We start from the raw sequence: 24,211 nt of genomic DNA on the forward strand, positions 1-24,211 counted from the left end.
GTGCTAGGGCTGCATCCGAAATTGTTTTTGAAGGTGATGATGAACTTTGTCATGAGCCGATCATCTTGCCAACATTTCTCCTGGGCTTGCATACACTCATCACTATGAGCCCCTTCTCCACTAGTTCAATATCAAAATGTCCTGGGTTTTTTGTTTTGTTTTTTTTTTTAAACTGGGATGGTCTAAAGTTTCTACAGAGCTTTGTTTCTTCTGACATTAACTCATAGAGCTTTGCTACATGACGAAGAAGTCCATTTCTAAATGGCTGTCTGATTGCCACTCTCCCTCCTATGATCTGCTGGGCCTGTTGCTCAAAGGTTATTTAAAGGCATATTTCATTCAGAGGAGAGGCTTTGGCTTCAACCTCATTTGTTTTGGTATAGAGGGTTTTAAAGCAGCTGTACAGGCTCCTCCCACATTTCCAAAACACTACTGCTTGGATTTTGAATCCAGACAGAAATCTGGTTTAATTTTTTGGAGGACTACAGAACCCAATTTCTAACTAGGTTTATCCAAACTTTCCTGCCCTTTGTTTTCTATTGGCGAGGTGTCTCTACTTGAGAGAGTCACATTGTAAAAACTTTCCATGGAGGTGTTTTACTCCCTCCAAACACAGGACAATTTTCGGAAGTGTCATCTACTGGGGGGAGCTTCAGTTTGAGTGCCACCAAGCTGGAGAGAATTCTGGATCATGGTTCACTGGAGGTATATTATCCCTTCATAGCAATTTTTTTTTTTTAAAAAGCTCTTAGTTCATGGGGTTTTAGGCATGCTGGATTAATACTTTTACTACTTCTGCCTATTGCACTTTGACATTTTTCTTTTGGAGACTGGAGTTTAAAAAAAAATTTACTTATTTTTGTTCTCTGAACATTCAATTAGCACTGTACTCCTTTTAAACCATCATGTTACCAAATAACAGCACTAAACAAATCCTAATGGTAGCTTAATTATTAATACGTCAACCTTCCCTACCTTGTGTTAAATGAATTTTTAAAGAATCAGAATCACTGTCTGCCTGTATAGGACCTTTTCTCACTGTGACCGTCTGAGGCCCTGTTCTTATGCTAAGGCCTTTAGCTAAGCAGCAGAGGCAGCCGTAAACTGGGAAGCAAATGGTCACATCCTTACATTTCAAGCTAGACACACTGAAAGAAGGTAGTTTCAGGCAGTTAAAAAGGTGATCCAACCTATCACCTCCAGAGAAAGGGAAGAGCCTAGAAGATTTAAAGAAAAACTTAGTTAGACAGCATCCTGTTTGGCAAGAACTCACTTATCAATAGCTGGGCGTGAAAACCTCATTTCTTTGTTGTTCTATCACTATAATCCCCATTTCCCTATTGTTTGTCTGTATAATCTGTCTGGTTCTGTGATTGGTTTACACCCAACAAAAATTAATTATACAGCAGACAAACAATTAAGGTGGTGGGATAATTGGTTAGATAATCGTGTTACAAAAGGTTAGGATTGGTTAGTTAAATTTCAGTAAAATGATTGGTTAAGGTATGGCTAATCAGAACTCAAGTTTTACTATGTAGTCAATCAGGAAGTAAGGGGGGGAAATGGGAACAGGAAATGCAGGTGGGGAATTGGAATCATGTTTTGCTAAGCAGGGGGAAATGGGACAGGGACACAAGCAAAGCTCTATGGCATTAGAACTGGGAAGGGGGACACTGAGGAAAAAAATTTGAATCATTGCTTGCTGGAAGTTCATCCCAATAAACATCTAATTGTTTGTGTCTTCGGGTATTGTTGCTCTGTTCATGTGAGAATGACGAGGGAAGTAAGTGGGTGAAGGAATAAACACTAACAGTCTTAGAGAAATGTGTTTTATTAAGATTTGATCTCATTTGCAATCAAATTGTGTCTGCATTTAGCTTCTTCCATTACATGTAAATGGATACATGGACATTTGTCTTCACAAGTTATTTCATGTGACGCAAGCACATTTGGAAATTCTCCATACATATTTCAGGCTAATACTTAAGCTACTATATTGGATTTGAACTTCTGCTTCTTAAAGAGCTCCTTCAGCTGTTGTTCAGTTGTTGCTTCTTTCTGCTGCATCAGCTCTGCAGCTCCTTTGGTCACTCCCCAGTTATCTGGTTTTGACATTGAAGGACAATATGGCCTGCCTGAAGCAGGCAACAGATTCTCCCAGTACTCTTTTCTTGCCCTAAAGAAAGAAAAATGTTTAATATTTTTAATGAACGAGGCTGAGGAAATGATACAACAGTCTAAAATATTTTGACAACTAGATCAAAATAGTCAGTGGATTTAATTCATTTGCATAAGTTTTAGCTCAATGTGAGGTCTGGATACAGGAAGAAATTTATGTAGATTGGTGGTGTTAAAGTTTTCTATTCTTTTAAAGCAACATTTTAAGCCACTCACCAAATAGGTATTATTAGCATGGTAGTCTATATTAATTCTATATCTTAGAAGTTGCTATGAATAACTCGTGTTAATCCAAACCAAATCATATTACAATTCTTTCATTTTAAGGGGCCTCTCTAGTTATATGCTCCCAAAACCAATACAGATGCACTGAATTGTATTAACCAACAACAAACAGGGGGCCGCGGGAGGAGTACAAATGTCTAGACCAATCTTCGTCAAAGTAGTCTGAGAAGACCCATTGGGCAAACAGATTAAAGCATAAGAATTTAATTATTTTAACAAGCTATAAGGCATTTGTGACATTTCATGCCATATTCTTTATGAAAATGCTTATATATGACATGACATAACTGAGATGTTCTTTATGGAAGATGGGTCTTTTAAGATACCATTGGAATGGTTATAATTTACAGAATGACAGGTTTCAGAGTAGCAGCTGTGTTAGTCTGTATCTGCAAAAAGAAAAGGAGTACTTGTGGCACCTTCGAGACTAACAAAGCTCACGAAAGCTTATGCTCAAATAAATTTGTTAGTCTCGAAGGTACCACAAGTACTCCTTTTCAATTTACTGAATGTGATTATCCAATGTGTTTGCCTGTATTATTTCTGTATCTGAAGTTAGGAATATTGACTATGTATCTGTATTTCAACTGTGCTACTTTGGGTGACTCCCACTGCTAACATTTCAGGTACAACAACAATTGAAAACCCAGACAAGGGGGACAGTCCATCAGCAAGGACAATGGACTATGAAAAGACTTGGCCTTCCTGCAGACACTCCATACTGCCACTGACTCATGGATGCTGTGATACTACTGAGTCAGGCGGTCTTGTCACCTGATACTAAACAGTATCTGGGACTTCTTGTAACTTTCCACTGGAAGGGAAAGGGGGTGGATCAAGTTTGGCAAACAAAGGATTCCCACCTTATGTAAATCCTATTTAAGAGTGGGGAGGAAGGCAAATGGGACTCCTCCTCTCCATGGCCAATCTGCCCAGGAAGAAAGACTGCTAAAGCCACCTGAAGGAAGCATATTTCATGTGCCATTTAAGCGAAGTACTACAGTTATTATACATACCTTGCTCTGACCCAGGGTTTGGTATGCATGCTCAAATCATTACCCCAGCTACCATGTTTCTCAGAAGCCGGTGGCAAAAATCCTCTTTCAGTGGCTAGCTCCTCAGCTATTGCTCTGATGTGATAAGGCTCAAATCCACAGCAGCCTCCAATGTATCGAATCCCTAAGTTATAGGCCTCTCTTGCATATTTTTGCACATCCCATCTCGTGAGAATTCTTGGCTCCAGAGCTACAATGATATACGTCAGCTTTAACCGTAATACTTAGTTTTAGCAGATATTTAGTTAAATTGTTTTACATTTTCAGCTACAGTTAATTTCGCAAACATGCAAAGTACAATGTCACAGGCATGACTGGGCTATTGCAGTAAAGATTTAAACACTGTTAATCACACTGGACCCTACTGATACAATATTTCATTACATTTCAGCTTTTAGGTGTTGGAATGCTCCTCTGTTGCATACTTGCCTGAAGTTTCCTTGTTCCAGAGGGATAAAGCCTATCAAATTCTAATTTGACAAAGCCCTAAATTGAGTGCCAGCTACTAGGTGGGTATTTAAGTGTAAATCAGAGGTCACACTTAAAATACAGGCTTTATTCATATTTCTTATTGATATTTACTGAAAAATGCCAGTACCACTTAAAATAGTATGAGTGTTTAACTCTACTCAGCTTCTATGTTTGTGGAGTAATAGCATCTCAGTGCTTTAAGAAACCAAGTGTTAATCTCTGCACTTCACAAAAAACAACCAACCAACCAACCACTCTGTGCCTGGGGAAAACAGACTTCAATCTACTATATCAAAAGGCTATCAACTCACCTGCAACTGGGTGAAACACACCAATAGTCCCTTGCACTTCTCGCCTGCTTTTTGAGTGTGAGCTAGAGAACAGCAAATGTGGCCAGCTGCTCTGTCAGATAACAGGCTCAATAGACTTTCAATTCCATCTACTACGTGGCAGATGGCCTCTATCCTACCCTTTGTCCCCTCTGCTGCTGCCTGGAGTCGAAGAGAGGACAGCTATGCTTCCCTCCTCCCACAACTATAAGTTACTTGCAGGGGGATCAGAAGTGCTGCATTGAACCAATGTAGGTCTAGCTACTGCCTCTTGGGGAGGTGGATTACCTATGCTGATGTGAGAACCCTACCCGTCAGTGTAAGTAGTGCTTACATTGAAGCATTAGTACATAAGATTAATTATGACTTGGTGGGATAAATCTCATGACTGGGATATTGGCATAGAGAGGCATAGCTTGTTCAGGAAGACCAGGCAAGAGGTGTTGCATTATACATCAAGAATATATACACTTGTTCTGAGATCCAGGTGGAGGTGTGAGGCAGACCAGTTGAGAGACTCTGGGTAAATATAAAGGGGGTAAAAAAAAAATTAGGGGTGATATCATGATAAGGGTCAGCCATAGACCACCAAATCAGGAAGAGAAGGTGGATGAGGCATTTCTAGAGCAAACAACAAATATCCAAAATACACAAGACCTTGTAGTAATGAGGGGGGGAGAGAGGGAACTAACTATCCAGACATCTGGTGGAAAAGTAATACAGCAAAACACAAAGTTTCCAATACATTATTGGAATGTACTGGGGATAACTTTGTGTTTCAGGAAGTGGAGAAAGTAGCTGGGGCATAGCTATTTTTGACTTATTCTGACCAACAGGGAGGAATTCATAATGAATCTGAAGGTGGAAGCAATTTGGATGAAAATCATCATGAAATGTTAGATTTAATGATTTTAAGAAAAAAGGAAGGAGTGAGAGCAGCAGAATAAGGACAATGAACTTTAAAAAAAAATAAAAAAAAAAAAAAGAGAAGAAGACTGTCAACTCAGAAGACAGGTAACGTTCCATGCGAAGAATTCTAAGGGAAACAGTTCAGGAGAGCTTGCAGTTTCTCAAGGAGACAATATTAAAAACGGCACAACTGCAAACTATCGCTATACAAAGGAAAAAAAAAAAAGACTAGTTAAAAGCTAGTTAAGCCATTAAGGAGCTTTTTAATGGTCTGAAAAAAAAATCAAGAAGGAATCCTACAGAAAGTGAAAACATGGATAAATTAGTAAGGAGGAATACAAAAGAATAGGACAAGCATGTAGATACAAAATCAGAAAGACTGAGGCACAAAATGAGTTACACCTAGCAAGTGACATAAAAGAATCTCTTCAGATTACCTTTTAATACTTTAGGAGCAGGAGAGACAGGAAAGTGTAGGTCCCTCTACTTAGCAGTGAAGGAGAGCTAATAGCTGAGGACATCAAGAAGGCTAAAGTGTTTAATGTCTATTCTGCTTCAGCCTTCAATAAAAAGGTGACCAGATACTCAACACAATTAGTATTAATAAAGAGGAAGGAACGCAAGCCAAGATAAGGAAAGATAGATTAAAGCCTACTACAAGTTAGATATATTCAAGTCAGAAGGCCCTAATGAAATTCATCCTAGGAACCTTTAGGAACTAGCTGAAGCAATCTGGAAACCATTAGTGATGGTCTTTGAGAATTAATGGAGGACAGGTGAGGTCCCAGAGGCCTGGAGAAGGGCACACATAGTACCCATCTTTAAAAGGGGGAACAAAGAGCACCCAGGTATTATAGATCAGGTAGTCTAACTTCAATGCCTGGAAAGATACTGGAATAAATTATCAATCAGCCAACTTGTAAGCACCTAGAAAATAAGAGGGTTAGAAAGAATAGCCAGCAAGATCTGGCATAATTTTTTTCTTGACGCAACCTACCTAATTTCTTTCTTTGACAAAGTTACTGGTCTAATGGATAGAGTTAAGCAGTCAATGTGATATATCTTGATTTTGCTAAGGGTTTTGACATAACAAGAAAACTAGGGAAATGTGGTCTAGATGAGATTATTGTCAGGTGAGTGCACAACAAATTGAAAAAAAACTGTCCCCAAAGACTTGTTACGAATGGTTTGCTGTCAAACTGGGAGGATGTATCTAATGGGTTCCAATAGCGTTAGTCCTCCGTCTGATACTATTCAATATTTTTGATAAATTGAGTGAGTAGGTTTATAAAATTTGCAGACGACACTAAACTGGGAGGGGTTGCAAGCACTTTGGAGGACAGGATTAGAATTCAAAATGACCTTGATAAATTGGAGAGATTGGTCTTAATTCAAGAAGATGAAACGTAAAAAAGATAAATGCAAAGTATTTCTCTTAGGAAGGAAAATATTAGATGCGCAGCTACAAATTGGGGAATAAGTGACTAGGTGGCAGTACTGTGAAAGACGATCTTGGGATTATAGTAGATCACAAATTGAATTTGAGTTAGTGTGATGCAGTGGCTAAAAAGGCTAATATTCTCAGAGGTATTAACAGAAATAGTGTATGTAAAACACAGGAGGTAACTGTCCCACTCTATTAAGTATTTGTGTGGCCTCAACTGGAGTAGTATGTCAAATTCTGGGCACCACACATTAGGAAGGCTGTAGACAAATTGGAGAGAGTCCAGAGGAGAGCAGCAAAGTGAGAAAAAGTTTAGAAAACATTAAAAATGAAGATTGGGGTGGGGGGGAGGGAAGAAAGAGACTTGATAGGTCTTCAAATAAGTTAAGGGCGGTTATTAAAAAAAAAAAAAAAAAAAAAAAAGGACTCTGATCAATTGTTCTCCATGTCCACTAGAAGTAGGACAAAAAGTAGTGGGGTTAGTCTGCAGCAAGGGAGATTTAGGTTAGACATTAGGAAAAACTAAGTATAAAGGGTAGTTAAGTTCTAAATCAGGCTTCCAAAGGAGACTGAAATCTTCATCATTGGAGGTTAAGAACAGGTTGGACAAACATCTGCCAGGGATGGTCTAGGATTACTTGGTCCTGCCTCAGTACAGAGGGCTGGATTTGAGGACTTTGAGATCCCTTCCAGCCAACAGTTCTATGATTCTAAAATTCATTTTGGTTAATATCTACTGCTCTGACTTTCCTTAATTTGAAATTCTGCACAACAGTGTACGGATTGATGCCACTGCATGCACTGATACCACTGCAGCTTTTTCTTTACTAAAAATCACCAATTTAAAAAAAAAAAAGTCTAGGTCTTACCAAAAGGAAATTCTGGAAGATCAATAAAGCCCTGCTTCCCACAGTCAGGGGTATGGAAAGCAAGAGGCTGAGACATCAGATGTGCTTTCAGTTTAGCAGCCTCCAAGCCCTCTTTCATGAGCTTCACAGTTCTCAGGCAAGTCTCTGGATCAAAATGGCAGTTCACTCCAATAATAGAAGCACCTGTGAAGACAACTTTCCAGTTACATGGCTTTCCAGGAACCGGGCAATGATGTAATAGCAATTAAAATTCTTAGCCAGAGTGCTTTGGAAGCAAAGCATTCAACGTCTACACTACCAGTATGACCACAACCCCATCAGAGCAAAAATCAAGTGGCAGGACAGGAGATAGACACAATCTCTTAAAATCTTGCATGGTTCCCCCCCAACAATACAAGTACACACACACACACTTTTCCAGGGAAAAAATTTTCACCAGACAAAAGACTATATGAAAATAAAAATATATAGTCTTTTGTCTGGTGAAAATTTTTTCCCTGGAACCCTCCCGCCCCCTTACACTAATTCTAATAGGGAAATTGGATTCACTTAAAGTCGCATTTTTCAGGAACATAATTACAATGTTAAGCGAGGAGTTACTGTACTCCTAAAAATATAAATACATTTTTAAGAGTATATGGGGGAGGAAATTTCTTACCAGCCTTTACCAGTTGGACAGCACATTCTCCAGGTGGTACACCATGCAAGTCTCCCTCTGGACCAATGCACATGGTAGCTGCGACTGGCTTCCCAGATTCTTTTAAGGTTTCAACAGCCCATGCAGCTTCTTCAACATGTTCAAAATACTGAAAGAAAGTAAATCTAATCTAATTTTCTTGTGCATGAGGACCCAGCCTAAGTGTTACACACTCCTTACTCTCTACCCTTCCCACCCAGGTAGATCTCAGGGCCTGAGTCTCCTCTCATTTACATTGTCGTAACTATTGACTTCAGTAGTTACTCCTGACTTACACTGCTGTAAAGATTAATAGAATCAGACCCTCAGCCTCCGTTACTGGGATTTAGATTATGTTTGTAAAATTTGTTCTGTGTAAATGCTTGCGCATAGCACCCCAGAGAAAGAACTATGCCTCCGAGGCACGATTCCTTCCCTATTCCCCCCTTGCTCCAAGTGGGTGGTCATTTGCTATTGGTTAGTGCCAGAAGCAGATTGTTAACCCTCCTATCTCACCAGCTCCGCTGTTCTCTGCCCATTCCTTGTCTCCATTCACTCCCACTTGCCTGCATTGCCCCTGCTTACCCTTCCACACCAGTAGTGGAGATGTGGTGAGATTACACTGGAGCAGAGATAGGAGGAAGGTGTTATGCCTCCTTATGCTCCTGTGTGGCCACAATCTGGTCCTGAATAATCAAAGATCCTAATTCCACAAGGAATACCAAGAACTGTCATCAGCATCATTTGAAACATTACGGGACTAATACTAATGAAGATCTTTCACTTCAATTGAAGTGAACAGGACTGGGAAGTGCTTACTGCTTCTCTGGATTTAGCTGCAAATGAAGATAAAGGGCTCAATTCTCCATTCTACCTTGTTCTATGGCCCCTTTACACCAGTCTGGCAGCATAAAGGAGCTATTAAGGTAGCAGACCTGCCCAGCAGGGAATGTTGCTGACAGAGTCTTCCCTAGGACAAAACTGACTGTCAGTTCCACATCATCCCCCTCAGAGGATGTGCTGGCATGTGGCCAGGGGAATGGGACCATGCCTGGAGCACTGCTGCATCCAGCTATTATCAAGGGCCATGGGCAGCAGAGTGCAAGTTAGAACAATCTTAAGGTTCCTCTAATTTAGGATGGTAGTGGAGAAGGCACACAGAGTATGGGGAGGTGCAAAAGTGGGGTAAAGCCCCATCACCCTCCCCTTTCATTTCTGCACAGACCAGAACAGAGATTTGGGGTTAGGGTCTCGGTTGCACTCTACACTGCAATGTCTGCCAGTATTGTATTTGGAAGAATATATCTGCTACTATTTGCATAAGAGCACAGCAGCAAATTTTAAAGGAGGCATCAACATACATGTGAATTCCCAAAAAACTGACTAGAGACTTCAATTCTAAGGAAAAAAGAAAAAGGAGTACTTGTGGCACCTTAGAGACTAACAAATTTATTAGAGCATAAGCTTTCGTGCTCACTTCATCGGATGCTGTAGCTCACGAAAGCTTATGCTCTAATAAATTTGTTAGTCTCTAAGGTGCCACAAGTACTCCTTTTCTTTTTGCGAATACAGACTAACACGGCTGCTACTCTGAAACCGTTCAATTCTAAGGAAATTTGATCAGCTAGCAAATTGCATCACTGAAGGCACTTTGTTTCTTTACAGTTGGATTTACCTCTGCAATTAAGAAGTCCACATTCTTTTTGGCAAAGACATCCAACTGCTGTCGAAAAATTGCTTTAACCTCAGCTTCATCCTTACCACTCAGGTATGATGGTGTCTGACTGACTCCTCCAGCTACCAAAGCATCTCCTTCTTTAGCCACTTCCTTTGCAATGTCACAAGCAGCTTCATTCACTGTCTGGCCCTAAAATATGAGAACAGACCACATCAGTACTGATTTAGTTCAGAAATGCCTGCATTTCAGAAGAAAAATGAATCTTAGGACCCATAATCAATTTCACGTTTAAAATTTTAAATTAGTTTTAGAAATAGACTTTGCTTCTTTAAAACATATTAAAGTACCAAGTAATGCAGGGCCATCCTAACCCATACACAAAGTACGCAGTGGCATAGGGCACCAGGAAATTTGGGGCACCTACGCAGCTGCGTGCTGCTCCAGCCCCTGCTCCTCCCCCACTCCCCTGAGCTCCGCAGCAGGGGCTGGAGCAGCACCCAGCTGTGTAGGTGCCCCAAATTTCCTGGTGCCCTGGGGCTGCACTCACCAGTGGTGGGAAGTGCAGAGACCCAGCCCCAGCCGCACCGCCGTTGAGTGCTTGGGGGTGGTTCCCTCCTTCCGCCCAAGCCAGCCCCCCCGCAAAGGCCTGCCCACCCCCCCAGAGGAGCTGCTTAGGGCCCTAGAATAGCTAGGGATGGCCCTGAAGTAACGTCACACCATCTGAAAGTTGTCATAATATGAAGACATTTAAGATTACTGCAGCAGCATGTTAGTAAAATAAATGTCAGCGTATCATGTCCTTCGGTTGGCTAATAGGGCACATAACGATCTTACACCCTCGTCTGACACTAGCATTATTGTGATTGATGCCTCTGGTGGTGTATTGTTATAACAACATTTTGGTTTTATTTATAGTAGCATCTTGCATTTGCAAACAATTTTGCAAATATTTTTGATTAATCTCACAATTATATAACATTCATTTTGATAATTCTGAGTATTGATCAAAAATACAAGATAGTTTTGGGATAAGCTGCATTACTAAAGAGTACCAAGTCTATCTGGTTTCTCACACCTCATAATGGATCATTAAGAAGTCTGTTAGTTAACCTGTTGTACCGAGTACCTGACTGGTTACTCACCAGTCATCACAGTACATATATTTAAAGGTTGGTTGGGTTTTTTTGATAAGTTAACTATATATAAAAAGACAACATATTTCCAAGAGATTTTCATCATATTAAGATGTTTTGGATCCCCCATAGTCAAGCCATAATTAAACGTAGTTAGTATGTAGACAACACCTCCATCAAGATATTTTATATAGCCATATATAAAAGAACCTCCTACGAATTTTCTGCTTCTAAAATAATGCTTATATAAGCAACTATTTGTTTTAAACAGATTCTTCTTTACAGTTCAAAGACCACCTATAGAGCCTAATATGGATACATTTATATATATTTTTATAAATTGAGAAGTGCTGCTTGTCTGTGGTTGTTATATTATAATTTGGAAACTCAAATTACTAAGCTGGATCTTGTACATACATCTGTGAGAATCAAAATAAATTTTAACTAGTATAGCATTAATTATCCCATTGTAAAGATAATAAATCAACAAATTTAAATATATGGTGTGGTAGAGCTCTGACCTTGTCCCCGCGGGTCCAGGTGGTTTATGCTAGCCTCAGAGGCTGACTGTAACCCTCTAGCTAGCCCATCTCCCTCTTGGGCCAGGTACAGTCTACTGAACCCTTTTCATCATAAGCCAGCAAGGAGGTTGGTGAGAGAACTCCCACAGTCTGTTGTCCCTAGGGGCTTATTCCAAAACAGTTTAGGCTCCTGTCCTAACAGGGGCCTGTCTTCCCCGCCCAGGAGGCGTTTCTGTAGTGGCAGGTTGCGGGGAACCTGGGCCCACCTCTACTCCGGGTTCCAGTCCAGGGACCCTAATGGCAGCAGCTGTTGGTAGCTGACTTTTCACTGCCAGTGTTGCTACATTTCCCTGGGCCACTTCCCCACAGCTCCCCTGTTTCCCTCTCAACGCCTTCTTAGGGCTCCTGTTCCAATGGCTTGAGGATGTCTTCTTTACCCAGCCCTTCAGCCACACTTCTGCTCCCTGGTGCTCCTCAGCCAGATTGGAGTGAGCCCTTTTATAGTATCAGAGGGGGCCTTAGAGTCAGGTGTTCACATTAGTTTAATAGCCTCACCTGACTCTTTGGAGGCTAATTGGAGTCATGCATCCACCCTAGCTTGGAGCAGCCCCTGCTCTGATCAGTCAGGGAACAGAAAAGTGCTTATCCAGTGGCCATTGTATCTGCCTTCAACTACTCTGCTGTACCCAACTGGCCTGGGTCGATCACAATAGGTATATAAAGGAAAACAGATATCAGTACTTATGATTGATTAATCAATGTAGACTGAAAGCCAAGTATCCCATACACCTAAGTTAGCAGTGCAAAGAGAATATGTGAAAACAGATTAAACTTGGGGGAAACACAATAATTTGTTTAAAAAGTCATGATTTGGGATTGATAGAACAAACAGCAAGGTTCTCCTTATAGGTATGGAAGCATGTCCAACCAACAGAAACAGGGATTTAAGTTAAAAAAAAAATAGACTAAAGCATTCATCCTCTTTATGCAAACTCAATCTGAATGACTTAATAAAAACAGGTAAATATGGGCACAATGTTAATGGGGATAGAAAAATTTAAGAAAAAATGTTTATAGTAATGTTAGAAAAAGTCATTTGAAGACATTCTGATCATAGAGTAATGTATAGCCAATCTGTTTTGAGACACTCCCACATTGGGATCTTGTCTATACAATGCACAGTGCCACAATATGAGTAATGACTCAGGGATCAATGCTTCTCCCCTTTTGGGATATAAGCAACTCTTTTACATCCCACTGGAAATTATTTGTATCTTCTGGATAGAATCAGGCTCAGCATATTTATCATTAACTGGATGGAAGTATAAAGTCAGATTGAATACAAGTTATGACAGTCTAAGTGGGCAAGACCTGATGATGTGCTATAAGAGCAGAACTAAGTATCTCATTCTAATACATGCAGTGGCTTTAGGATAACCTTGATTTGTTAATTAGGCCCCAAATCCTGCCCCAGCACTTAACCTGAGTAATTTCTCAGGGCATGGAAATCTCCACAGGGATGAGGGGAGGAATTTCTTCCCCTCATAGAATCCTCTCCACGTACCAAAGGCTTGAGTAGGCAATGTGACCCCCTTCACAGGAAGAAGAATGAGAGGAACCACACAGTGGCAAACCCTCCATTCCCAAAAGACTTGCTATACAGGGCTCTGGCAGAGCCCTGAGCTAGAGTCCACACCCACTCTTGTACCCTGGGGGCTCACAGTATCTTTCTCCTCCCCTCTGCAGCACAATTACAGTAGTTCTGCTGTCAGGGCCCCTCTTCACCTAAAGAGGGGGCAAGATTTAGGACCAAAATCAATATTTTGGATCTACTGGTTATTGCTGTGTTGTAGATGATATGGTCTTAGCACACATTCGTTATCCACGTATTATTTTCTCTGGGATTCGTCATAATTTCAGGGATTGGGTTCTTTCTCCAGATGCTGAAGGATCCCCTATTACCACTGATCTTGCTGTTTGTGGATTCAGTCATTAATGTACCCCATTTAAGATAACTCCAGATACACTAAGTTCTTTAAGTTGAATAAAAATATATGACTCAGTATTCTTTTCCCCTCTTCTCACTACTACCCATGTTTTGATTTTTTTCCCTTTGCCATTGTAAGCCAAAGGTCCTTCCTACCACTTCAAACTATGAAATCATAAGCCACACCCCCCCATTTGATTCGAATTTTTATTTCCATGCGCTTGAATATTACTAAATTAACTCTGACAAGCTGTAAAAAGAAACCTGTGTTCAAACCAGAAGAGTATCCATTTTCCATAGATCACCATTAAAACCAGCGTTTACTCACAGATATTTTCTCAGATACGTAGTTGCCCCTATTCTCTAATTTATCTTCGCTAGCATAAAAGGTGAATGTCTGTAAAACATTTGATCCAGCTCTGAGGAATTCCCGATGAAGTTGACGAACTGCAAGATATTAAAAAAAGCAAAAAAAAGTTTGATATGGTTGCTACCATTTTAGCACCTGTTTGCACAGTTGCATGTTTATTGGTTAGGTTATGTTAACTTAGGAAAGGTTCTGAATTAATGGTATTGTAAAAAGACATTTACTTAGTTTTGGAGCAAGTATAGCATCTGCAGCAAACACTGCCACCTTCTCTGTTGATTTACCTCCAAACCTGGAGGGACAATTTATAGGGGAAAGCAGATAATTCAATCTCCTTAGCCAGTCAAACAGCCTCTGCTGAGACTGTCAGTGATCTGTCTAGTCAACCATGGAGGACCTTTTACCCTACAGTTACCCTGCCAGTAAGCTCACTCACTGAATCTTTGGCACCTTGCCTATCTTTTGCTGTAGTCTGTACTGCAGACCTCCCAATCTGTAGCCTCCAAATTGACATTTCTGCATGTACCCCAGAACTTGACAGCACTGCAGTCAGCTATTTCATATGTTCAACCACTGACAGCTGAAACCCAAACATCACAAAGCTAGACATAGTTTTAGGGCCCTGAGAGGCAAAGCCATGCAGCTGCACGTTTGCAGTTTTGCTATCAGAATGGGAGTTTGGGACAGAAAGTTAAGGTTACCTGAAAACAGAAGGAAAATTTGGACAGCCAACCTCAGTTTTAGGCACTTCTGACATGTAAGTTTTATTGTTGTTCTAATTAGAAATGCTTTTCTGATAAGGAGAATAATGAATTGTTATTGGCTGTTTCTAGGGAAATTGTTAGCCTACCAGGGACTATTTTGAGGTATAGGCTTTGTCTGGAGAAAAATTATAAAAAGTTTAATTAGAAAGTGTGCTTTGCAGCAGTCTGAGGAAGATTTCTTTGGGCAAGGATCTGATAACTAAGTTCCCCAGCAGCTAGACAGAAGGAGGGGCCCCCAGAAGCCTGGCTGTTGATTCCTCAAGGCCATCTTAACTTTGGTAAATATAAAGTTTAAAGATGCTCTGAACCTACTGTGACAGTATTTGTGTGTGCTTACGATCTAATAAAAAAAAGTACTTTTAAGTAAAAGCACTCTGGTTTGTATCATTTATCAGACAGGGGAACTGTGTCCCCATTGATTTATTCCTGACACCACCTGGAGAGAAACAGTTACATTATCATTGCTTTGGGTTCTGAAAACCCTGGGTAACAAAGTGTCACTTAGCAGGATTGCTGTAAGGGGTAAAGTGAATGGGAAAGGAAAGCAGATGTCAGCAAAAGGAAGAGGAAGTACAGAAAGAGATCAGACTAAGGGTGCATCTACACTTCTGGCTAAATCTGCACTGCTGTGATTGATGCAGTGGTGTCAATTTAGCAGGTCCGGTGAAGACACACCAAGTTGATGGCAGAGCGCTCTCCCATCGACTTCTGTAATCCAGAAGTCTCTTATGTTCTCATTATGTTCTCTTATGTTGAGAAACATAAGGTAAGTTGGCAGGAGAGTGTCTCCCATCAACACAGTGGAGTGTAGACACCACTGTAAGTCGACCTAAGTAACGCAAGTTAGATTGACTTACAGCTTTAGTATAGACCAGCCCTTAGATGGGTGTGAGAAAGGGAACACAGCAACTGCCCAGGAAATTAGTTAATACTGAAGATAAGGGAACTGCTCTAGCCTATGAAAAACAAAATAGTAATTGTAGCACTGTGGCCACTTATTGCTGCCTGAGTGCTTCTTTTCCTTAAATTCCACACAGTCTAAAGAAAAATTACAATATTCTCCACCTGTGGTCCAATTTATTCAGTCCCTGGGTACATACTGGCACTCCAGGTCTGAAGCCCAGTTTAGTGTCTCTCTTTCCTTAGTTGGAGGGTTCCTAGCCCTCTTTCCCAGAGCTGGGTGAAAGTTCAATGTCTCTGCAGGAACCAGTCCTGCTTCCTACAGATGCTTCTTCAAGCCAACTACAGCTTCTCTGGTTTCTGTTTCCTGAGCATTTCCCAGCTTACCACCAGGCTTCCTGCATGAAACAGCCTCTACTACTCTCTCTCAACCACCCTTTCTCTGCAGCTTCTTGCTGGCTTTTATATCAGAATCACTTGATTCCTTTCAAGTGGGGCTCATCTTGTAATCAGGGCTGGCTTAGCCCCAAGCTCTCCAGCACACAGGCAAGCCAGCCTGTCACAGGAATAACTATCAATCTTGGAAATTAAAAAGCACAAAAGCAATATTTTATGTGAAAATATTAGTGTACTGCCAAGCACCCTCCTCTTATGGCCAGCAATTGCTATTCCCCCTTTTTACCCAAACTTAATACTATTTATTATTTGTACAGGGGTAGCACTCCTGCCCTCAGGAGTGTAGAGTATCTATATACATGATCACGTTTGATTCCACTTAGTAGAGGACAGTGCTGAGCACACAAACCAGACCACTCAAAATCCTACACTCATACTCTGGAATAACCCAGGAAGCTGCTCTAACAGAACACACTGCTAATACCAGCTACTACACAAGAACCAGTCAGGAACATAGCTTATTGCTCAACTTCAGAGTTCTAAAAGTTCTTCAAATCCTGCACCAACTAGCAGTATCAAGTTTCAATCTCACATCCTTTGAACAGAGGCAGTCAAAACACTCCAAGTGTGAGCAGCATTTATTTTTAATTATAATTTTAAAAACAGGTCATTCATTCCAAACAAAGGGCTACTTCAGAATACCTCTAGGATCCACTAGTTTGTTTTCTATCGGTTGCTTTCCATAAAGGGTCATTGATACAGCTAGTCAGAAAATTGAAAAGGCTTTTTACAATTTTCACAATTTCTGTCTAATTTTAAACAATTTCTGTCTAACTCTCCTTATGGATCCTGTTTCTGCTGTGTGACACTACAGCACACCCTCTTCTAGTGCAGTAATACCCATCATTACAGTATAGTATGCTGGTGCCTGTGTTACAGGGTAAAATTAGTGCTGTTCCCCTGTGAGCCAGCAGAAATCGTACCCTACTCTAAAACAGTCAAAACATGTTCAAGACTCACCCCCTTCCGAGGGGTTTGTGTGTGTGAGCGTGCACACACGTGTGTTAACTTTATTAAAACAAAGTATGACAAGAATACAGCCAACCCTCCTCTGGCCTTAGAAACTTTAGTTGCAGCTATCTTAGTAGAGCTGAGCTCCAGAAGCTAGATTGTGCTAACCACAGGAGCCTTTCCCATGTCTTTTGTATCCTCCATGGGTCAATAGACTGTCAGCAAGGCTGAAATAGCATCTCCCTGAAGGGTTCCAACTTCTGCTAAGAGTCTGGGTCAAGAAGAGAGACCACACATTCTTAGAGCTCCTTAATGCTTGACTTGTTTTATCTACCTCTCCCCACAGGCTTCCAGTGCTCTTTGCTTATGATTGTGGCATCCCCAGCAGACTACAGTTCACAAAAATCAAGGAATTGGTGATGCAGGTGAACTAATAAAAAAAATTCATAAACATGCAAATTAGATGAATATCCCAAACCACCACGATCCAAGCAGGATCTTAAGTTTGTCAATATTTAGAGAGGAAGGATAGCCTTATGGTTTAGACACTGGCCTGAAACCTCACAATAACTGGGTTTAATCAATCAATTTTAAGGTCAGAAAGGACCATCAAGATCATTTAGTCTGACCTCCTGCATAACAAAGGCCAACAAATTTCCCCCAATAAATAAATTTCCCAGCTGGGCTACAGACTTCCTAGGTGACTTCAGGCATGTCACAATCTTGTTGTACATTTTTAATCTCTTTGTAAAAGTGGGATGTTACTTCCTTTGCCCGTCTTGTCTATTTAGATTGCAAATTCTTTAAAGGCAGTGATTGTCTCTTCCTAGGTGTACAGTGACTCGCACAATAGACCCCATCGTGGCTGGGGCCTCTAGCAACTACAGGAATTTTAACAATAATTTAGATGTTCTTTGCAGTCATAGTTGAGATGTATTAGCTAAAGATGTGCAGTATTTTTAAAGTGTGTCGTTATAGAACTCATTCAAATCATTTTTCACGTCAACCCACCAGGTGGACAAAATCTGACCTCGCACATATGACCAAGCAATAGTATTAGAGATCTTGCAAGGGTTTCAGTACCGTGAGAGCATTTTAAGTTGTTTACACATCTCACATTGTAGGCATGTTACCAATTTAGGGCTCATTTCTGAACTCTCTAATCCCTCAAAATCCTGCACTCACACTCTGGAATAACCCAGGAAGCTGCTCTAACAGAACACACTGCTAATACCAGCTATTACACAAGAACCAGTCAGGAACATAGCTTATTGCTCAACTTCAGAGTTCTAAAAGTTCTTCAAATCCTGCACCAACTAGCAGCATCAAGTTTCAATCTCACATCCTTCTTCCTCAGTTCTTTTTTCTTCCCTGCCCCCTGTCCAGAGCCTTCATCTCTTATGTGCTTTCCTTACAAGGTAGGAGGGATTTGATAGCTCTGTAGCAGTTCTCATACCAACTGGCCCAGCCAGCTGCTTCCTCCATTTTCCACACATTTCTGTGTAACATGACCGTGCAGGGTAGAGGAGCAAAAGTCAGCAGTGCAGAGGAGGCACCACACTGCACAGAAAAGGAAATGTTCACACTTCATATTAAGGATATACATTTATAAATAGCATATAAAGTGTTAATAAATGTTATAAGCATCTTATAGACATGAGAAATAGGTTATCAGCACATTAGTAGCAAGTGTCATAGATGGTTTTAAGCCCTGGTTAAAAGACATTGTGAGAAGGCTTCCATATAAAGAGAGAGACTCAAAGAAGACTGGAAGGATTAGAGTGAGGAAATAGATCTATAAAATAACTAATGTTATAAAGAAGGCTACTCTGGCACTCCTATTTCCTGTATTCAATTTAAGGGCACCACATTTAAAATGTCTCAAAGGAAATACTTTTCTACCCATTGTAAACTGCCTTGTGGAACATGCTGCCACAGGATGTTATAAGGACTATTAAGTTTTTAGAAAAGATTGTGTACATAAATAGCATCTACATTACACTTATGCTATAATTTTCAATCCTCATGCTTTGAGGCAGAAGCTGATCACTTGCTGGGTCAGGAAGAAATTACTCCTCATGGTACAGAATTGCTCAGTTAGGTGCATTTTGGGGAAGACAGAAGGATGTTACACCATCCATTGAAGTATGTTGCATTGGCCATTGTCAGAGAGAAGATACCTGGTTTGTTCCACTTTAGCATTTCTTATGTTCTTACAGCATTTAATTTTTTCTCATTTCACAGTGGAGTAAATCTTATATGAAAAGATCTCTAAGCCCTTACCTTCATTATTAAAAACTTCAAATTTCTCGTAGGTATTAAATAAACAAATATCATTTTAAGTCAATACAGAACTCCTAAAATAGCCCCACTACAACAAAGTTGCATGAGACTTAAATAATCAAGCAGCTGTTTTGAAACTTCTATTTAAAAATCTGCTAAGAATTCTAAATAAAAAAATATGTAATTTGTTTGTTATATATAGTCAAAAATTTTTACATTCTCCACATGATTACAGTTTCTTGTTAAGACTGACCTGCTTCTGGGTGTTCTACTGCAGCTTCTGGGGTCCAAGGTCCAGCTTTTACATAACCTCTCTTTTCAAGACCTATCACAAATCCTCCATCTCCAATCACAATTTCTCCAGCATCTAGACGTTCTAGAATGCCCTGAATAATAAAGGGGGAAAGGTTGATGGACTGTACCTATGTAGTTTTGGAGGCTAAACACTTTTCAAGATAGGGACTTGGTTATTCTTTGTTTTTTGGGAACAGCCAAGCATAATTTGGGGGCTATTGCCAACAGCATCATCATCATGTTATTCTGTTTCTTTAAAGCATCTTTCAGGCTTAAACAATGGCAGAAGGTCAGTTGTCAAAAAAAGTAGGTCTTTATTATAATAAGCATACATATAGTACCTAGGCTCCCGACTATGATCACAATTTTACTAAAAACTGAAAAATGCACTATTCCCAAAATCACAAGTGAAGGGCCCTGTCATGCTCCTGTGAAAGTAAATGGTTAAAATCCCACCCATTATGGGCCCTAAATTCTCGCAAAAGATTTGTTGACTTTTGGAAGAGAAACATTAGTGCATCAGACTTTTTTAGTAACTCATTTACTCTTCAGCTGAGATAAAGGTCACCTAGGCAATGCTACAACACAAGTAGCTTGTAGTACAAAATGACACAATTAAGGCATCATGCCACAGTTAAAAAAGCATGCATGTCACATTTTACTGACACACATATCTGACATCTTAAAATGCAATCTCATTTAACTTTTTGTGCAAGCTGTTTTCACTTGGTTGGATTTGTTCACACACATTTGTAAAAACCAAAGAGAACTGAGCCCATTTTGCATAGCCCTGAAGTTTAAAAAGATGCCAGGTTACAAAAAAATTCAGCTTTTGCATGTTTTGCCTTGCCTCTTGTCTTGAATTGTAAGCTAGTGCAAAGAAAATGTGTATAGTTTTCTTTTTACAATATGAACAATATTGGAGCAAGATAATATTGCATTGGTTGTATCTGAAAATGTTAGATGTCTCGTGTTCCTAATTGGTTTATGTACCCAAAGATTTCTAATAAGTGTACCACAATTGCACAATATCCCTACATATTAGATATTTGGATCTCATATTTGTTTGTATTTTATTGAAAAAAAATCAAGTGTCCCCAGACATTTTCACAATGACTACACAATCATAGGCGTGTTAAGGCTAGCCACATTACCCTCCAGATCTACCCTTTCCAGATGGCATAATATAGTTTATTGTTTTATGCAGAAGTATCTGAGCTCTGAAGGAAAATGAAAGCTTTGTGCAAGTACAGTTGTGTGTGGCTTGAAAGCCCCTGGTAGAAGACTTTTTCCACTTTGTAGTCTCCTTTGATAGATTTTCTCTTTGAGAGGTGTAAAGTAAAACCTCTGTAATTAGCACTTCACTAATCCACACACCTCATAAATTGATGTACAAAGAAGATGACCAGTTATTTCTCAGCACAGCTTTGACAAAGATCTGAGTAATCTCTCACATTAACTTTGTTCTACAAATTATACTGTAAGAACATTGATTTACATACTATTAGCATAAATAGCATTTCAGACTAAAATGACATTTTCCAAATAAATGAACAAAGTAAATTTAATAATGCAGCGTCCCTACTATTTAAAAAAAAAAATTTGCTTATGCACTGTGAGCCCGATACTGCTCCAACTAAAATCAGCAATGGAAATTTTGACATTGATTTCAATGTGAGCAGGAACAGGCCTCAACTTGCAAAATTCAGCAACTCAGAAGGTGCTTCCCAGTCATTAATTTGCATTAGTGAATTTCTGTTGTAACTATGAAAGTTCAGAGCCTTTGTTAAGATTATGGTTTGAAAATGAATAACTGAGTGCTTAGAATGGGCCTGACCAAGAAAAGAGTAAATCTGCCATGTAGAACAGGGATGGGCAAACTTTTTGGCCTGAGGGCCACACCTTGGTATGGAAATTGTATGAAGGGCCAGCTGGGGCAGGGGATTGGGGAGCATGGGGGCGCACAGGGAAGAATGAGGGCTCAGGCTGGGTGTGCAGACTCTAGGTGGGGCTAGGGATGAGGGTTTTGGGGTGCAGGAAGGTGCTCTGGGCTGGGACAGAGTGGTTCGGAGGGGGCTCTTGGCTGGGGCAGGGGTGCACAAGGGCAAGGCTCCGACTGGGAGTGCAGATTCTGGGGTAGGGCTGGGGATGAGGGGTTTGGGGTGCAGGAGGGTGCGCTGGGCTGGAATCAAAGATTTGGAGGGCAATCAGGGCTGGGGCAGAAGGTTGGGGCACTGGGGGGCTCAGGGGTGCAGGATCCAGGCAGAACTTACCTGAATCAGCTCCTGGAAACAGTGGCCTGTCCCCACTCTGGAGACAGGGCCATGCTGCTCTGCGCGCTGCCCCATCTGCAGGCAACACTGCTGCAGGTCCCACTGGCCATGGTTCCTGGCCAATGGGAGCTGCAGAGCTGGTGCTCGAGGCGGGGGCAGCATGCGGAACCCCCTGGCTGCTCCTGCTTCCGGGAGCCATGCGGAGCTGCTGCACTTGCAGAGTGGAGCAAGGCAAGCCCCTGACCCCGCTCCAATCCCGCTTCCCAGCGGGAGCTCAAGGGCCGGATTAAAAGGTCCGATGGGCAGGATGCGGCCCGTTTTTTGCCCACCCCTAATGTAGAAGATCATAATCTGGGTCTCTGTTTCCATGGTCTGCCAAGGAAGCTTTCACCGGGGGAGTTCACTTCAAAAGTTTAATGAAGATGGAGCGGGCTGAAACTTTAAAGGGGAGCAAACATTGAATGTACATATCACCTCATGCATTAGTTACGAGCTACTACAAACTACCATGTACATGTTAATATGAAATATGGACACTATGTTTTAATGTGATAAGTTAAATCAAATCATACGCTTTAATGTGAACTTGTAAGCCATTATTCTGTTAAAAATGAATTCAAGGCAATTTTTCATGAGACCTCTTGCCAATTGCAGAGGTCCAAAACACCCCCAACACACATTTTTATTAAAAAAAAAAAATCTTTTTCAATCTCTTTGCTGGGTGAAAGTCCCACACAATCATCATGGAAAACTAACTAAGGCTTTTTAAATTTCCTACCCATGCTACTGTGAGTGGAGTTTCACCAGGGCGGCTTTAGGCACCAGCAAATCAAGTAGGTACTTGGGACAGCACATTTCCAGGGGCGGCATTCCAGTGCCAGCCATGCCGCCCTTAGAAATGTACCCCCTCTGCCCCAGTTCGCCTCTGCCTGTTCCCCTAAGCGCACAACCGGCGCTCTGCTTCTCCCCCCTCTTTCCCAGGCTTGCTGCTCACCAAACAGCTGTTTTGTGCGGCAAGCCTCAGAGGGAGGGGGGAAGGAGAAGCCGAGCGGAGGCCCGCTCAGGGGAGTCGGCGGTGGTGGAGTGGAGGCGAGCTGGGGCGGGGAGCAGTTCCTCTGCCCCCCACCCTCGCTCACCTCTGCTCCGCCTGCTCCCTTGAACGTGCTACTTCTCCCTCCCCTGAGAGGGAGAAGCGGAGCAGCGACATATTCAGGGGAGCAGGCAGAGGGAAGGTGAGCTAGGGCGGGGGGGTTGCAGGGAACAGCAGGAAACAATGGGGGGAATGCAGCATGCTCAGGGGAGGAGGCGGGGCTGGGGATTTGAGGGAGAGGTGGGGGGGCAAGAAAAAAAAGCAGGGGCGGCCAAAATTTTGCTTGGGGCAGCAAAAATCCTGGAGCCAGCCCCGAGTTGCACCGGCGGGAAACAGAATCATCATGCAAACTGAGTGGCGCAAAATCCTGCTCTAGGCCTAGGCCAGTGGTTTTCAACCTGTGGTCCACGGACCCCTGGGGGGTCTGCAGACTAAGTCTAAGATTTCCAAAGGGGTGCAACCCAAGTTTGAAATTTTTTAGGTCTCCAAATGAAGAAAGTTGAAGAACACAGTCCTAGAAAAGAGCAAGACGGCAAATTTTGTTACTAAATGGGACAACGCCTATTGAACCTGCCAACTATACAAACTGCTTCTCAGCCTCAAATTCTGGGGCTCTCCTCCCACGCCCCGCGAGGAAAGGGTCTGTGCTTGGAAGGAGGTGGCGGTGTCAGAGCGATGACTCGTGCTGCTGTTCTCAGAGCAGGATTTTGCCCGACTCAGTTTGCATGACGGTTCGATTTCCCACCCTCCCTCAGCCCTGCACTAGTAGCAGCAGCCCCGAGTGGGAGCAGGGGCTGGGGCCCGCCCATGGTAGATCAGCGAAGCGATCTGGTTTGTTCCAACACCGCTGCCTCTCCAGACTTTGCAAGTGAGGGGCTCAAACCCTTAGCGGCAGCGGGAGCTTTGGCGGCCTCTTCCCCTTGGCGCACATCACAGGACAGCTGGATCTGCCACACGCTCCTACCCGCAAGGGGGCTGCCGGGCCGAGAGCTCCAGTCCCCGCAGCGGCTACAGGGCGCCCGCACGTGGCACGAGCTGGGGGCTTCCTGCGCTTTCAGCGGCTCCTAGGACGGCGCGAGTCCCTGGGCCTTTACCTTCTTCTTGGCGTGCTGGGGGCTCTTTCCGCCAGGCGGCGCCTGCATCTTTCCGGGGCGTTAGGAGCGGGGCCGCGAGACTCGGCGTACACCGTCCAGCCCGCCCCTTTATAGCCCCGGCGGAGAGGCGGAATGGGGGGGTGGGTCCTGGGTGGCCGGGGCTGCGCCCAACGCCCATTGCGGAACAGGCAACACCCTCCCACC

The 24,211-nt window shown here is 42.0% G+C and overlaps 1 protein-coding gene and 1 long non-coding RNA gene across 2 annotated transcripts; one reads left to right on the forward strand and one right to left on the reverse strand.

Moving 5' to 3' along the window:
• Positions 1-1,819: 1,819 nt before the first annotated feature.
• On the reverse strand, positions 1,820-24,157 carry LOC119855822 (betaine--homocysteine S-methyltransferase 1). Its single transcript, XM_038402600.2, has 8 exons — positions 24,008-24,157; positions 19,510-19,642; positions 13,864-13,982; positions 9,892-10,083; positions 8,199-8,346; positions 7,541-7,723; positions 3,480-3,708; positions 1,820-2,176 (listed from the first exon to the last, which is right to left on the reverse strand). Exons 1-8 carry the CDS (start codon positions 24,053-24,055, stop codon positions 1,984-1,986), a joined length of 1,245 nt encoding a protein of 414 aa, XP_038258528.1. The 5' UTR covers positions 24,056-24,157; the 3' UTR covers positions 1,820-1,983.
• LOC122460241 lies at positions 3,925-5,278 on the forward strand. The gene is made up of 2 exons (XR_006281424.1): positions 3,925-4,924; positions 5,180-5,278. It is a non-coding gene; the product is annotated as an uncharacterized LOC122460241 (long non-coding RNA).
• Positions 24,158-24,211: the final 54 nt, after the last annotated feature.

Source organism: Dermochelys coriacea, chromosome 5 (assembly GCF_009764565.3).
Source record: "Dermochelys coriacea isolate rDerCor1 chromosome 5, rDerCor1.pri.v4, whole genome shotgun sequence".
NCBI lineage: Eukaryota > Metazoa > Chordata > Testudines > Dermochelyidae > Dermochelys > Dermochelys coriacea.